This window comes from Glycine max, chromosome 13, assembly GCF_000004515.6.
Source record: "Glycine max cultivar Williams 82 chromosome 13, Glycine_max_v4.0, whole genome shotgun sequence".
Classification (NCBI taxonomy): Eukaryota; Viridiplantae; Streptophyta; class Magnoliopsida; order Fabales; family Fabaceae; genus Glycine; species Glycine max.
Window position 1 is genome coordinate 22,257,462 of NC_038249.2, and position 13,827 is coordinate 22,271,288.

At 33.3% G+C, this 13,827-nt stretch overlaps 3 protein-coding genes, 1 long non-coding RNA gene and 1 other non-coding gene across 6 annotated transcripts; 4 read left to right on the plus strand and 1 right to left on the minus strand.

The window, feature by feature from the left end:
- Nucleotides 1-838: 838 nt before the first annotated feature.
- On the plus strand, nucleotides 839-1,919 carry LOC102670350 (uncharacterized). Of its 2 annotated transcripts, XR_005887815.1 has the most exons (4): nucleotides 839-992; nucleotides 1,083-1,181; nucleotides 1,282-1,421; nucleotides 1,560-1,919. XR_005887815.1 is itself a non-coding variant. In XM_014766243.3 (3 exons), exons 1-3 carry the CDS (start codon nucleotides 948-950, stop codon nucleotides 1,644-1,646), a joined length of 471 nt encoding a protein of 156 aa, XP_014621729.1. In that variant the 5' UTR covers nucleotides 839-947; the 3' UTR covers nucleotides 1,647-1,919. The 2 variants fall into 2 exon arrangements, 1 of the variants encoding a protein (XP_014621729.1); XM_014766243.3 differs by having other exon boundaries at nucleotides 1,083-1,421.
- A 739-nt stretch (nucleotides 1,920-2,658) lies between these two features.
- On the plus strand, nucleotides 2,659-4,440 carry LOC100801907 (pentatricopeptide repeat-containing protein At5g66520). Its single transcript, XM_003541287.4, has one exon. It carries the CDS (start codon nucleotides 2,659-2,661, stop codon nucleotides 4,438-4,440), a length of 1,782 nt encoding a protein of 593 aa, XP_003541335.2.
- Nucleotides 4,441-6,978: 2,538 nt separating this feature from the next.
- Nucleotides 6,979-7,139, plus strand: LOC112998884 (U1 spliceosomal RNA). Its single transcript, XR_003264065.1, has one exon. It is a non-coding gene; the product is annotated as a U1 spliceosomal RNA (small nuclear RNA).
- LOC100779408 (pyruvate dehydrogenase (acetyl-transferring) kinase, mitochondrial) lies at nucleotides 6,995-11,129 on the minus strand. Its single transcript, XM_003542361.5, has 6 exons — nucleotides 10,300-11,129; nucleotides 9,560-9,793; nucleotides 9,238-9,418; nucleotides 8,968-9,115; nucleotides 8,299-8,527; nucleotides 6,995-7,797 (listed from the first exon to the last, which is right to left on the minus strand). Exons 1-6 carry the CDS (start codon nucleotides 10,565-10,567, stop codon nucleotides 7,739-7,741), a joined length of 1,119 nt encoding a protein of 372 aa, XP_003542409.1. The 5' UTR covers nucleotides 10,568-11,129; the 3' UTR covers nucleotides 6,995-7,738.
- Nucleotides 7,037-7,850, plus strand: LOC121173298 (uncharacterized). Its single transcript, XR_005887816.1, has 2 exons — nucleotides 7,037-7,174; nucleotides 7,743-7,850. It is a non-coding gene; the product is annotated as an uncharacterized lncRNA (long non-coding RNA).
- Nucleotides 11,130-13,827: the final 2,698 nt, after the last annotated feature.

A 13,827-nucleotide genomic window follows, 5' to 3' on the forward strand; every position in this document is an offset into this window, starting at 1 on the left:
TAGATCCTATTGGAATTCGTGTTGTACACGTCTAATCATATTTCACATGGCAGAAAGGTAATAATTGTTTTCACCATTAAAGCCTCCCAATTAATTAATATATTAATATTTTCACCATTACCAAAACTAATAATTATTTTCACCATTATAAAGAAAACCAATACGGGAATTGTTAAAGCCTCACAATTAATTAATATTTATTAGTATTTTCACCGTTATCAAAGCTAATAATTGTTTTTACCATTATGAAGGAAAACCAGTACGGGAATTGTTAAAGCTTCCCAATTAATTAATATATTTATTAGTATTTTCACCGTTATCAAAGCTAATAATTATTTTTACCATTATGAAGCAAAACCAGTACGGGAATTGTTAAAGCCTCACAATTAATTAATATATTAGTATATTTTCACCGTTATCAATGCTAATCATTGTTTTTACCATTATGAAGGAAAACCAGTACGGGAATTCTTAAAGCTTCCTAATTATTAATTAGGATTTTCAAAATTAAAAAACGGGTACGAGAATTGTAAAAGACTCCCGAATTATAAGCGGTTTCCAAATTAAAGCCCATTCAATACAAATTACAAAAACTCAAGCATATCAAATCATAACCAACAGTTCTCCTCATTTGCTCTCCTCATTTCTTTTCTCATTTCTCCAACAACATCACTCAATCCTTAACAGTATGAGTACCCAATCATCATTCTTCTCTGATGCGGTAAGTTCTTTAACATTCTAATCCTTATTCTTTTCTTTCTTATTTATGTTTAACTTCTTTTCTTTCTTTTAACATTCCAATCATCAATCTTTATGTATATTTATGTATTACTTCATTATACGTTGTTTGCATTTTGGAATCGATTTCTGTCCTTTCGTATATGTTGCTTTCCTATTTTGTTTTGAAACTAATTACATTCAATGTTGTGCTATAGGGCCCATCAAATATGATGGCAAGAACACGATTTACAGCAGCATTTCGTGTTCAGAAGGTCAACATTAACAATCCCAACCACTTTTCCTTTTCTCTTATTCCAAATAAAAAAATTGTGATTGCCTAATGTTTTCATGTTTCTGTGCAGAACATCATTGAAGTTCCATTGAGTTACCATAGTCAATGGAGGCCATATTACCCAACTTATGTTTTATTTGACTACAATGGAACCAAGCATTTTATTAGGGTGCACAAATGTGGCACTCGATGCTTTTTTGCTGATGGGCTGAAAGAGTTTAGAAGAACCCACGACATTAATGACAGTGTCATTATCCGATTTTTTGCAGCCTCTAAAGATACTTCTTTGGAAGTCGACATCATGGGACCTATCCTTAGACAGACATGTCAAAGGTCGGTTGTTACAACCAGAAGGCACATCTTTACCGCTGATGTCACCCAAGACATGATCGAACATACCAACCCTTTGGTAGGAGTTTATTACCCACTCAATGATGTTTTTATTTTTTGGTTCCCATCTTCTCTTACTTCAAATATCATTTTCAAATTACATTCACTGTTGATCACTTTGAATGGTTGTATAATCACTGTTTTGGTTTCAATGTAGGTTCTTCCAGCAACAACTTTAAATTTTTTGTTTGGATCAAAAAAAATTGTTCCTGTTCAGCTTCCAAATGGCACACGAAACCAATGATAGATCACCGTGCACAATGGTCTGCCATCTGTTGCAGATCCATGGTTTCAATACCTCTGTGAAAATAATTTAATGGCAGGAGATGAAGTCATGTTCTTCTTTAGGTTTGACAAACATGTCTGGGAGGTCATATTTAGGAAACAAGTTATGTGGGATGAAGACCTCCCGGTTTGAATCACCATGCCTAAAGTTCATGACTTTTTTTGTTTCAATTTTATTTTATTTATATTTTCATTAATGTTGTTAATCCAATACCTTAGGGTATTAAACAATTTCTTTAATTTTCTACTTCACAATTAATCACTATCAATTTATTATGTTCAATTTATATATTATTATCTTTGATTTTTCTTAAGTAATATCTTTGATTTTTCTTCAGTAATTATCTTTGTTTTTTCATTTACGTTGTCAATAAAATTATCATTATGTTTGTTGCTCATTCTGACTGGAACTGTCACGTTATTTTTACCGATGTATCATGAGGTTTGAATATCGGTGTATGTGTTTTTGTTATAGTATCTGAGTTCTCGCAGTCCAACAAGACAAAAGGTTGGACCTTTCTTCATTTTATCATTACCTTATCTTTTTCTATACCTTGCTTTTCGATGGTTGGTGGGTTAATTTTATCTGTTACTCATCTTTGCCGCTGTATGTGCATCCTTTATAAATTCCATTTTCCAGTTTGAATGATAAATTTAGTTTTCTGAATAAAAAATTTAGTAATGATCACCAAAATTATTAGAGTATGAGTCCGTGTATCGGAAGGGCTTCTCGCCAGTATATAACACTTTTTTATACAGGAATTTAAAAGAATTGAGAAAATATTTTTTACTTTTGACGAGGCAAGAAAAAAGAAAAGGAAAACACAGAATATTATAAATAATGAAAAAAGTAAGAGTGTCACAGTGTGAATCATCTATGTATAAAAAGATAAAAGAAGTAGATAAGGTGTGCATCGTTCTGAGGTGAAATGAGTAGTTGTTGGGTTCCTCCACCTTGGGCATGTTCAAGCATGGCCGAAGTGAAGCAACAGCATTCCCTCCTCCTCCGTTTGGGACTCTCCACGAACAACCACGCCATGTCTCGCATCTTCACCTTCTGCTCCCTCTCCAAGCACGGAGACATCAACTACGCCCTCAAACTCTTCACCACTCTTCCCAACCCAGACACCTTCCTCTATAACACTCTCTTCAAAGCCTTCTTCTCCCTCTCCCAAACCCCTTCCCTTTCCCTCCTCTTCTACTCCCACATGTTACAACATTGCGTCACGCCCAACGCTTTCACCTTCCCCTCTCTCATAAGGGCATGTAAACTTGAGGAAGAAGCAAAACAGCTTCATGCACACGTTCTTAAATTCGGGTTTGGAGGGGACACCTACGCTCTCAACAACTTGATTCACGTGTATTTCGCTTTTGGTTCCTTGGATGATGCTAGGAGAGTGTTTTGTACCATGTCTGATCCTAATGTCGTATCTTGGACTAGTCTTGTTTCCGGGTACTCTCAGTGGGGACTCGTTGACGAGGCTTTTCGCGTTTTTGAGCTCATGCCTTGCAAGAAGAATTCTGTTTCTTGGAACGCCATGATTGCTTGTTTTGTCAAGGGAAACCGATTTCGCGAGGCGTTTGCTTTGTTTCGAAGGATGAGGGTGGAGAAGAAGATGGAGTTGGATAGGTTTGTGGCTGCCACAATGCTCTCTGCTTGCACGGGAGTGGGAGCTCTAGAGCAAGGGATGTGGATACATAAATATGTTGAGAAAACTGGGATTGTCTTGGATTCAAAACTTGCCACAACTATTATCGATATGTATTGCAAGTGTGGTTGTTTGGACAAGGCGTTTCATGTGTTTTGTGGGTTGAAAGTAAAAAGAGTTTCTTCATGGAATTGCATGATCGGGGGGTTTGCAATGCATGGCAAAGGAGAGGATGCTATTAGGCTTTTTAAGGAGATGGAGGAAGAAGCAATGGTTGCGCCTGACAGCATCACTTTTGTGAACGTTCTCACAGCTTGTGCTCATTCAGGTTTGGTTGAGGAAGGGTGGTATTACTTTCGTTACATGGTTGATGTTCATGGCATTGATCCCACCAAGGAGCATTATGGTTGCATGGTTGATTTGCTTGCTAGAGCTGGAAGGCTAGAGGAAGCGAAAAAGGTCATAGATGAGATGCCTATGAGTCCTGATGCTGCTGTCTTGGGTGCCCTTCTTGGAGCTTGTAGAATTCATGGGAATTTGGAATTGGGGGAGGAGGTTGGTAATAGAGTGATTGAACTAGATCCTGAAAATAGTGGACGTTATGTGATACTAGGTAATATGTATGCTAGTTGTGGAAAATGGGAACAAGTTGCTGGTGTGAGGAAATTGATGGATGATAGGGGAGTGAAGAAGGAACCAGGATTTTCAATGATTGAAATGGAGGGTGTAGTGAATGAATTTGTTGCCGGGGGGAGGGATCATCCCCTGGCTGAGGCTATATATGCCAAGATTTATGAGATGTTGGAATCAATTAGGGTGGTTGGTTTTGTTCCTGATACTGATGGTGTGTTGCATGATCTTGTTGAGGAGGAAAGGGAGAATCCCCTGTTCTACCATAGTGAAAAACTTGCAATTGCTTATGGTTTGTTGAAGACCAAACGAGGAGAGACCCTTCGTGTCACCAAGAATCTGAGGGTTTGTAAAGATTGTCACCAAGCAAGTAAAATGATCTCCAAGGTTTATGATTGTGATATAATAATAAGGGATAGGAGCCGTTTCCACCATTTTAGTAATGGAGAGTGTTCTTGTAAAGACTACTGGTAACTACTACTGTTGTGATGAGTTACCATTTTTTTATTCGTTTAAGTTAAAATGTATAAATCCTATATATCTAATGTGAATCTAAAAGCAGCATGCTTTAACATATATCTATGTAGCTAATCATCAGTTAAGCTATAAATGTGTCTATTTCTACCTAATAAAACTGCCATGCTGGATTGTATCTGTGCTCCATATCAGTAGCAACCAGGTTCCTTGGTTGGTTCTTAACACTTAAACGTTTAACTATATAGAGGACTAAAGGAGGATGAAGAGTGCTCCCAAGCAGTAATCACTATTAATTGAATATTATAAGAGAATCAATTAATCAGATATATGGGGTTTAGCTAAATTTATTACAATGGTCTTTGAAATGTGCAAGTGTGAATAACTCACGATTGTCCAAGAAGCATGCTTAAAATATGTCTATGTATCTAATCATATCTCTACCACGACACTGTTACAGAGTCATGCTGGATCGTATCCATAATTCAGTAGCAACAAGGTTCCTTGGTTGGTTCTCGTATATTTGTACTGTGCATTGCAATCAGCAGTATTCCACTAGTATATGTATACCTACTTTATCCCAAGGAGAAAAGTGAACTTCGCTCCCCAAGTCAACTCTAAAGTTCTGCCTAAGCATGTCTCTTTAATGTTCAGCTATATAGAGAACTAAAGGAGGATGAAGAGTGTGCTGCCAAGCAGTAATCTCACCACCATTAATTAAATGTTAAGGGAATCAGTTAATCAGATATATTAGGTTTAGCTTGAATCCATAATGGTTTCTGGAATCTGGGATTATGAATTGTTGATCGTCTCATATGACACTCACTCATTCTTCAATTTCTCAGGCTGTTCTACCAAATCTTTAACGCGTCACTAGGTTGTGGAATATTGAATAGGAAAGAACTCTTGAACGGATTTGAGAGGGGGCCAGAAATGGTGAGTAGATTTCGGTTCAAAAGGGTCCATGAATTATTGTCTCTCTTCCACAAAGAGCAATAATATTCAGCCTCAATTGCTCAAAATTATAAGTGCTACGCGACAAGAAACCAGAATGGAAAGTTAGATTCTGTGGTTAATATTAGTCGTGTTTTACTGGGTCATGAATCCGTGATCCAACGTTAGCACAAGAATAACATTTGGTTAATATAAAAATATAAGAGAAAGGCTATTTGGTGGATGTTGCAGAAGTACTAGTGATGAAGTCCCACATTGCTGAGAAGAGATAACAATGACTTGATATTTTATTATAAAATCCACTATTCCATACGGAAAAACGTATACCTGTCTAGGCATTTTGGCGAAGTTCGGGTGTAGTATTTGTGTTAGTCAGTTATTATCTGATATGTGAGCTTATGTTCACATGTTAATAAAATTCTTTTTTGATGAGGAAGGAATTTGTCAGTGCCAAATTTTACTGTACCGTGGCTTGGCGTACATGCGTTACAATATAGCAATGGCCTGTTACATCTTCCAATTCCGTTGAAAGAATATTAGTTATATATAATTAGTAAGAGATTTTTAAAATTTGTGTTTTAGGTGGAAGGAAATTTGTCCATGCAAAATTTGACTTAAGCTTGTGGTTGTTTCATTTGTATAAACATTTCAATTAGGAAATGTAAAATATCACGGTATGGTGTAATTCATTTCTATTTAAGTAAGTTCTTGATATCTATGTTGAAAGATACAGTGAAATGATTAATGTAAAGAGATTTTAAAATTTGTGTTTTAGTTGAAAAGAATTTGTCCATGCAAAATTTAACTTTGTTAGCTTGTGGTTGTTTTTATTTGCACAGATGTTTCATTTAGAAAATGTAAATTTGATTATCACGGTATGGTGAAAATCATTTGTATTTAAGTTCTTGATATCTATGTATTTGATTTTGATCATCTGTCAAATCTGCTACTATTGAAAGTTTGAGATAAATATAGAAAATAATTTATGATCTTTGGTTGGACTGGATCTTACCTGGTCCAAAGTGAAAGTTACGACAATACAGATATAATTAAAAAAGTGTGCTCTAATATAGTAATTATACTAATTGTGATTGAATTGAGTCATGCACATGTCATCTGAGGTAAAACTGAGTCATGACAGAGAAAGGGAGATGAGACGTGTAGTTGAGGGTAAAGATGCGTCTAAAGAAAAGCGAAGATAAAAAATGTCTATTTTGTCTTATGGTAAACAACTTGAAGGATGCTGTGAGAAAATGTTGGTCGTATTTGTAAGAAAATGTTCAACGAACATTTTATTGAAGGTTTGAATCCTTCAATTCATAGGATCTTGAAGAAGTTTATTTGGAGTTTGAATACCCGATTCATTATTAGTTGATGGGAAATTAAACCTATATAATCTTGATTCCACTGGTAGTATAATAACAAAACACATCTTCTAGTATAGTTCCACTTGATTGTAGTCTTGTTTAAACCATCTTATCGTAGCCTTTGAAGTACTCTGCCCAAAAAATCCCACATCGAACAGATTTGTCAGAGTAGAAGGGAGGATGACCTATAAAATTAAGATGTGTATCACATTGCAACATACTTACCTGGACGGGGTCAATGGATGATCAAGAAGGTCCATGGCCTAGGGAAGTGACCTCCATTGCACTGAGGAGGGGTGCTTTTCTAAGGTCTGTCCAAGTGACAGAGCCTACGTCATAATTTGTGGTAGTGGGGGCCTGCGTTCGCGCGGCCCCTTTCAATACAGCTTAAATCGATTTCTTTATCTTTATAGGTAATACATGATTTTGATGTTTTTTTACTCACTGGCACTCTATTTCTATTGAAATGAAAATATATATCATAAACTCACGCCGTCTCTCCGTTGTTGGTTTAAGGGAGTTTTTCAACGTCTGTTCTTCAAAAGCCAACCCATTATTTGTTTTTTCAACACTACAAATGCACATCATTGGTGTGGCATTGCCACCACTGAAGGATTGAACAAAATCTGATTTTAGATTTTAACCAAAGCTTTGACTACTTTTAGGAATTGTAATTGCTAATATGAACAACTTCTTTGGTTAAAAATCTTTATTCTCTCTTGGTTTAAACAGAACTTTAATTACACCCCCAAAGTAGTTAACATGAAAATATCCTTAAAAGTTACACTTTTGTATAAGATAAATTCTTTTTGCTTTTCTTAATTAGATTCTCCATGGCTAGCAGGAAACATATTGGTCTATAACAAAGTCCCAAATTGTTAGAATCAAAATAGCATTGACAGAAACAGTTCTTATTGCCCGCGTCTGCATCGTTTTGGTGCTTCTCCGTGCACAATATTTACCCAAGTCATTTACTTTCAGGGCAAAGGTTCTTGCGAATCCCCCAAACGAGACAAATGGAGATATGCGTCAGTCCCTGCAAACAATGTATCAAGAGCTTCAGAATTCTCAGTAGATAAGACCAGAAAAGAAAACGGTCCACAAAACAAAATAAAGACAAACCAGTTAACTACAAATGTAAGGTATAAGATTTCAAACAATTATAAATCCCTTTATAATATCTTAGTAAAATCATCTCAACTATGAAAAAAAAAAAGAATATTATCTACTTTTTATATCTTCAAATATTGAACACTTGTATTTAATAAATTTCATAAGGTGCATATTACAAAAGGATATAACGTTACTGGTAGATGTAACAGTTTTAGTAGTAGAAGGACTTTTAGCGGGAGATAAACTTTGGGAAAGGTTGACAGCAGTATGACATTCAATATTTCAAACCCTATCCATCCATATGTGAAACAAAGAAGAAAAATAAAAAAGTTGTCATACTCCAAGGGCTACAGCAGAATGTTGGAATTTAGAAGGGAAGTCTAAATGACAAATATTATTAAATAACAAATAATAGTTTACTCACCATATCCTTCCATAGAGATTACTTGAAGATCGCCACCAAAATACCTAGCATACAAGCGGCAAATAGGAAGTCCATAACCATTTCCAGCCATTTTTACACTTATATTATCGGTTGTTCCAAGATCAGAAGGTTCATTTTCATCCCACGATGCATTTCTGGCTGTACTGTAGAGATATGTAAATATTTTTGGAAGACCACTCCTTGGTATTCCACCTCCCTCATCTGAGACCTAACATGTCATTTATACAAACAAAAAAGCATCTTGATTATAGCAATTAAAAAGCGCCCAACAAAAGGCAAAAATTCTCAACAAAAAAAGATAGTTCCAAAAGCTATTAATTATACGTTTAAATTGAGTTATATAATGTTTGTAAAAGTAAATAAAAATTCAGACATTAAGTTATGCTAATCTGTCATTTTATTGTTTTCATTTAAAAAGATTATCAAACTAGACAATTTATTGGCAATGAAAATTGAAAAAATTGTCCTCGATCCCTTCCCTTTTCCTCCAAAATCTAACTGTCAAACCCACCTTAAAAGCTGTGTTCTGAGGCACCTCCAGCATTATTGGCAAGTGGAATTTTTTAAGCAATATCCAGTAATCAAATAACACTGAGAACAGGGTGGAGATACCCCAACAAAAGGTTCTTAAAAGTTATAGAAACTTACCTTTATGGTAACATCCTCTATTCCATCTGCTATTATTATTCTAATGGGAGGAGCAACTTCGTCAGAGTCCATAAAATGGTCTTGGACAGCACGCAGTGAGTTCTTAACCAACTCAAAAAACATAAGATGCAAGTGAGCTGGAACATACCTTTAGCGAAAACATAGAATTAAAGAAGGAGGAAAAAGATAACAGACGATTCCATTCCATGCACTAGATAAGAAGGGTTCTACGAAAAACAAAAGGCAAATGAATTCACAGATGTTACTCACGGAAAAGTAAAATCAGGATCCCCGTAAATTCGAACATCTGCAGCACTTCCATATTCACCATAACACATAGAACGTGCATCCTCACTAGCATTCCTTGCCACATTCACAGGAGACATATTTGTATGTATATAACCTACACAATTGGGAGGAGGATTGGGATTGTGCAACTCAACATGCTGTCCTGAATAGGATTAAAATGAAAAGCACAAACATTGGCTTTTTAGAGTTTCAACCTCCAATATATAGATCTCAACACACAAATTTTGGAGCAAGTACATTCATTAGTCTCACAGAAGGTAGGGTGTGTGTTCTTGGAACTAACCGATGAGCATACGGATTCCAATTCTTGACATGTAAATGCGATCAAGAAACTCATCAATCTCATCAGGGTCCTCAAAAACATTCTTCAATTGCTGAACACCCAAGGCCATTGTAGGTACCACATTGTTGTGTCTCACCTTGATGGACTTAATCAGTTCAGTGAATTCTTTCTCGTCATTCATATTCTTCATCTCAGGAAAAGATCTAATTTCACGGAAAGAATCCAAGTACCAATCTTTAACATAAAAACATAAAACAGTAGCACAAAGTTTAATGATCAATAACCATCTGCAAAACCAGAAGTTAATCAATAAACAAAAAATGCACAACTGAAAAAAAAAACATCAAATTCACTGAAAATCAAATCAAATGACATTTTTTTTATTAAATACAATTTATAATGACTTCAAAATATCTCAAACCAAGCAATGTGGGACTTTAACCTTTTGAAATACTAAACACAAATATAACAAGAACCTCACATTCTTATATGCCAAGTGTCAACTGCAAAATAGGTTTAGCATGATTGTCCACAAATACAAGACAGAGGACAACAATCTGCAGTGCATATTATATTAACACTAAACACAAACGCTTCATAGTAACTCTAATGCCAAGTTCTTAAAAATGGTAAACAAAACCAACAGAACAGTAGAATAACTGTAAAACATTAGAAATATCCAAAACATGCTTTCTTAAAACCAAGAGACAACACCGAATATCCTGAATAGCAAAACCAACAATGTAAGAGTGGTACCTTCAAGACAGGAGGCCTGTGAGACAAGCCATGAGGGAGAGTGTGAAGCTCAATGGCTCTCCTTGCAATTCTAATGGGAAGCTCTTTGTGAAGGAACTGAGCAGAGATGAGTAAATTCTTGGGAGTGGGGTTGGAACCAAACTCCATCATATATCTTAAACTCAGCCCTGTCTGCTTCAAACAACCCCATGTCTTTACCTCCTTCATCAAATTCTTGCACATAGACAACGTTTTCTGAATCTTAACCTCCATGCCTTGTTTCTGGACCCAACAACACACAGATCGACAACATGTAATAAATGAAACCGAGAGCTAGGAAGTGACACAGATGAAAACGACAACAACAGTGTCCCCAGAAGTGTGGAGAGAGATAGGAACAGAAGTTTGGAAGTGGGTTTTCCGCTGAGGCAGAAAAGGACAAGTGGGGTGGGGAAAGAAAAATGGGTCTGAAAAAACAGGGCTTCAATTTTAACTGCACATTTTATTGCATTCATAAAACGCAATTTGAAGACTACCCTACAGGATACTCAAACATACTATAGATTAGAACCAAACTCAAACTCAATGATGAGTTGTTTATCAAAGCAAGTTTATCCTTACAATTAAACCCGAATGAAAACTATCATAGATATGATGTTTGCAATCTATTTCTAATATAACATTATGAAGCCTCAACTCTACGACCAAGGTGATTTGCCACCAGTAATGAGGTTGCTTCTGACTCTGAACACAATTGGACACTGAAGTCCCTTTGAAGATAAAGGGAACCTGGTAAGGTAGGAAGAACATCACGAACACGACAAACAAATAATTTTATCTTATGTGTAGGTCCCAAACTAGATGCCATTTTCCTCCAACACAAAAATGAGAATTATCAATCACAAATATTCCTAACCAAGGATCTATTTTTTTTTTTATCAAAATTAGTTTCACTCACCATTTAATTTTATATGTTTTAACATAATTTTTTTACAACATATAAAAATTATTATGAAACTTAATTTACACTTGCAATCTAATTACATTAATAGCCTAAAATTATTTCTACTAAAATTTAAAATAAAGGGAAATCGTCTGAAAGAGTTGTAGCCTTGTAGGTAAATTAAGAAAATAATTGGATTCTTTCTGGTTGAACTTGAACACCAATAAGAATCTCCTTTTTCTCCCGTAGGTAAAGCCTGCAGCTTGGAGGCGAAATCTACAAGCAATTAACTGAAATGAAGTATTTGAAGAAGCTTTAAGCTTCGGTTTAATTTGTTCAGGAAGAAGTGACAGAAGGGGAAATTTTAAATTTTAAAATTTATTTTTCTCTCATTTTCCATATTTTTTCTATAACGGAATTAAAACAAAAATATCACTAATTATATTTTTCTCTTTTTTATTTTCTTCTTATCCAAATATATTATTATTATAATAGTTTTTTTTCCTCCATAAGTATCCTCCTTTGGAGAGTAAACTAATATATGTTGGAATCTTTCTCAACTGAAATTCAAACTTTAATTACTTTAATTTATCATATGTTGTGAAACACTAATTCATTCCCTTGACTTAACTCTATTGATATACGAGTTACTTTTAATATCATCCTTTTCAATTACTTGAAAAAATAAAGAATACAACTCATTTAACTTTAATTTATGAATTGGTCATTGTATAAGCCTAAATAAAAGGCTTAACTGCTGGTGCAAATAATAGGGGTGTCAGTGAGGCTAGGTAACATGAATTTATTTTTGTTCCAATTTGTTTGATAGAGTCAATTGAAGTTTTACCCCTCAACTCAACTACAGACTCCCATTTTTTATTTAACTTACTCCTTCCTTCTCTCTCATATTTTGTGTTTTATTTATAAAAAATATACAGACAAGTATCGAATATCTTTCTTTCTCCTAGTAAAAAATAAACATTTGCTTGTGCAGTGTAAAAGCTAAAATACTATTTTATAATATAGGAATGTATTGTTGTCAATTATATTATATATTATGAAATTAAATTAAAAACTTATTAGCACTTAAAATATGTTTTAGATGTTAAATTTTTTTTATAAAAATTAAATAAAAAGGATTATTGTAAATTATATAATCAACAAACAGCGCATTCCACTTCATCAGTCTTTTATCAATCTCTCAATTATTTGTTGCAACTGCATCACGACTTCAGTTTATAACAACCAAATTACATTTCTTTTGAATAACACACCAACCTCAACCAGTACCATCTCCTTTTTTATTATCCTTTAAAATTGGACTCAACTTTTATAACTTCATGTTGCGCATTTGATTTTAATAACTTATAAAAATTTAAATCTACATACCCGTTGATTTTAATTTAAACCAATGTATTTAAAATAAAATAATCTGCACTATATACTTTTCATTGGAATGTTTATTTTTATTAGAGGGTATAATACTTATTTTCAACTTTTTAAGAAAACAGATTCAAGATCTAATATGCGTGTTTCTTATGAACCGTGGTGCTAGGAATTAACGCAGAGTTAATTGATAACAATAAATTAGAATAGATTACCATTTTTATACCCAATAATTTTAAATTCATAAAGATATTGAGTCTTTTTAATTTTAATTCTTCCCTCGGTTGATTATCTAACATCAATATTACATAAGTTGTTGATAAGATGTTTAAAATATAAAAAAAGTGAAGTTTATCTTCTAACCTTTTATTCAAAGATAATATAATAAAATACTAAGAGATATAAATTAATTTTAATATACATATTATTTTTTCTCTAATCACATAAATTAATATTAATTACATCAATCAATATGTAAACTATTAAATATATTTAAATATTAAATATTTTATTTTAATTATAAATTTAATAATTACAAAAATAATTTTTGGCTAAAGTTTCATATAAAATAATGTTTATAAAATTAATTAAATATCTTAATAATTTATTATTTTATCCTTAAATTAAAAGTCATGAGTATTAAGTATCACGTTAGTATTAATAAATCACATCAAATTGAATGTTTGAACTGATGGAATGATTAAAATTTTTTATTTATAAAAATAAAAAAAATTAAATATCTTAATTTAAAAATAGGAAATTAAAATCATAGATTTAAAATTATAATGGACAAAAATTGTAATTTAAGTAATAAATAAAGCTTTGAATGACTTTTATGAGTCATGTTTGGATAAACTTTTGCATAAATATTTTTAGGAGAAAAAATTAAATGAGTTTTTTTATAATCTAAAATTAATTTATACCTAAACTAATTTGTAAAAACTCATTAGTTTCCCTAAAATATTATTTTTAACTCATATATAAGTGCTTAAAAAAAACTTACGTATAATTTAATTTTAGCTTTATAAAAAAAATATTTTATTTTCTTCTTCTTCTGAAAGTGCTTATTTTTTTTCTCAAGTTTTTTTTTATATGCTCTAGTCCCTAATTTGGAGACTTGAGATAGTAAGAGCCTGTTTGGTGATTAGGATAAAATTAAACAATTATTATATCATGTTATAATTTTTTGTTTGTTGCGTTAATA

Bases quoted from the DNA above. Each gene is read 5' to 3' on its own strand.
- LOC102670350 (XM_014766243.3), top strand. From the start codon at position 948: ATGATGGCAAGAACACGATTTACAGCAGCATTTCGTGTTCAGAAG. The intron at 993-1,082 runs GTCAACATTAAC...GTTTCTGTGCAG, and splicing joins CAGCATTTCGTGTTCAGAAG to AACATCATTGAAGTTCCATT. The intron at 1,422-1,559 runs GTAGGAGTTTAT...GTTTCAATGTAG, and splicing joins TCGAACATACCAACCCTTTG to GTTCTTCCAGCAACAACTTT.
- LOC100801907 (XM_003541287.4), top strand. From the start codon at position 2,659: ATGGCCGAAGTGAAGCAACAGCATTCCCTCCTCCTCCGTTTGGGACTC.
- LOC100779408 (XM_003542361.5), bottom strand. From the start codon at position 10,567: ATGGAGGTTAAGATTCAGAAAACGTTGTCTATGTGCAAGAATTTGATG. The intron at 9,794-10,299 runs GTTGGTTTTGCT...TTTATGTTAAAG, and splicing joins GAAGGTACCACTCTTACATT to ATTGGTACTTGGATTCTTTC. The intron at 9,116-9,237 runs GTGAGTAACATC...TTTTCGCTAAAG, and splicing joins GATCCTGATTTTACTTTTCC to GTATGTTCCAGCTCACTTGC.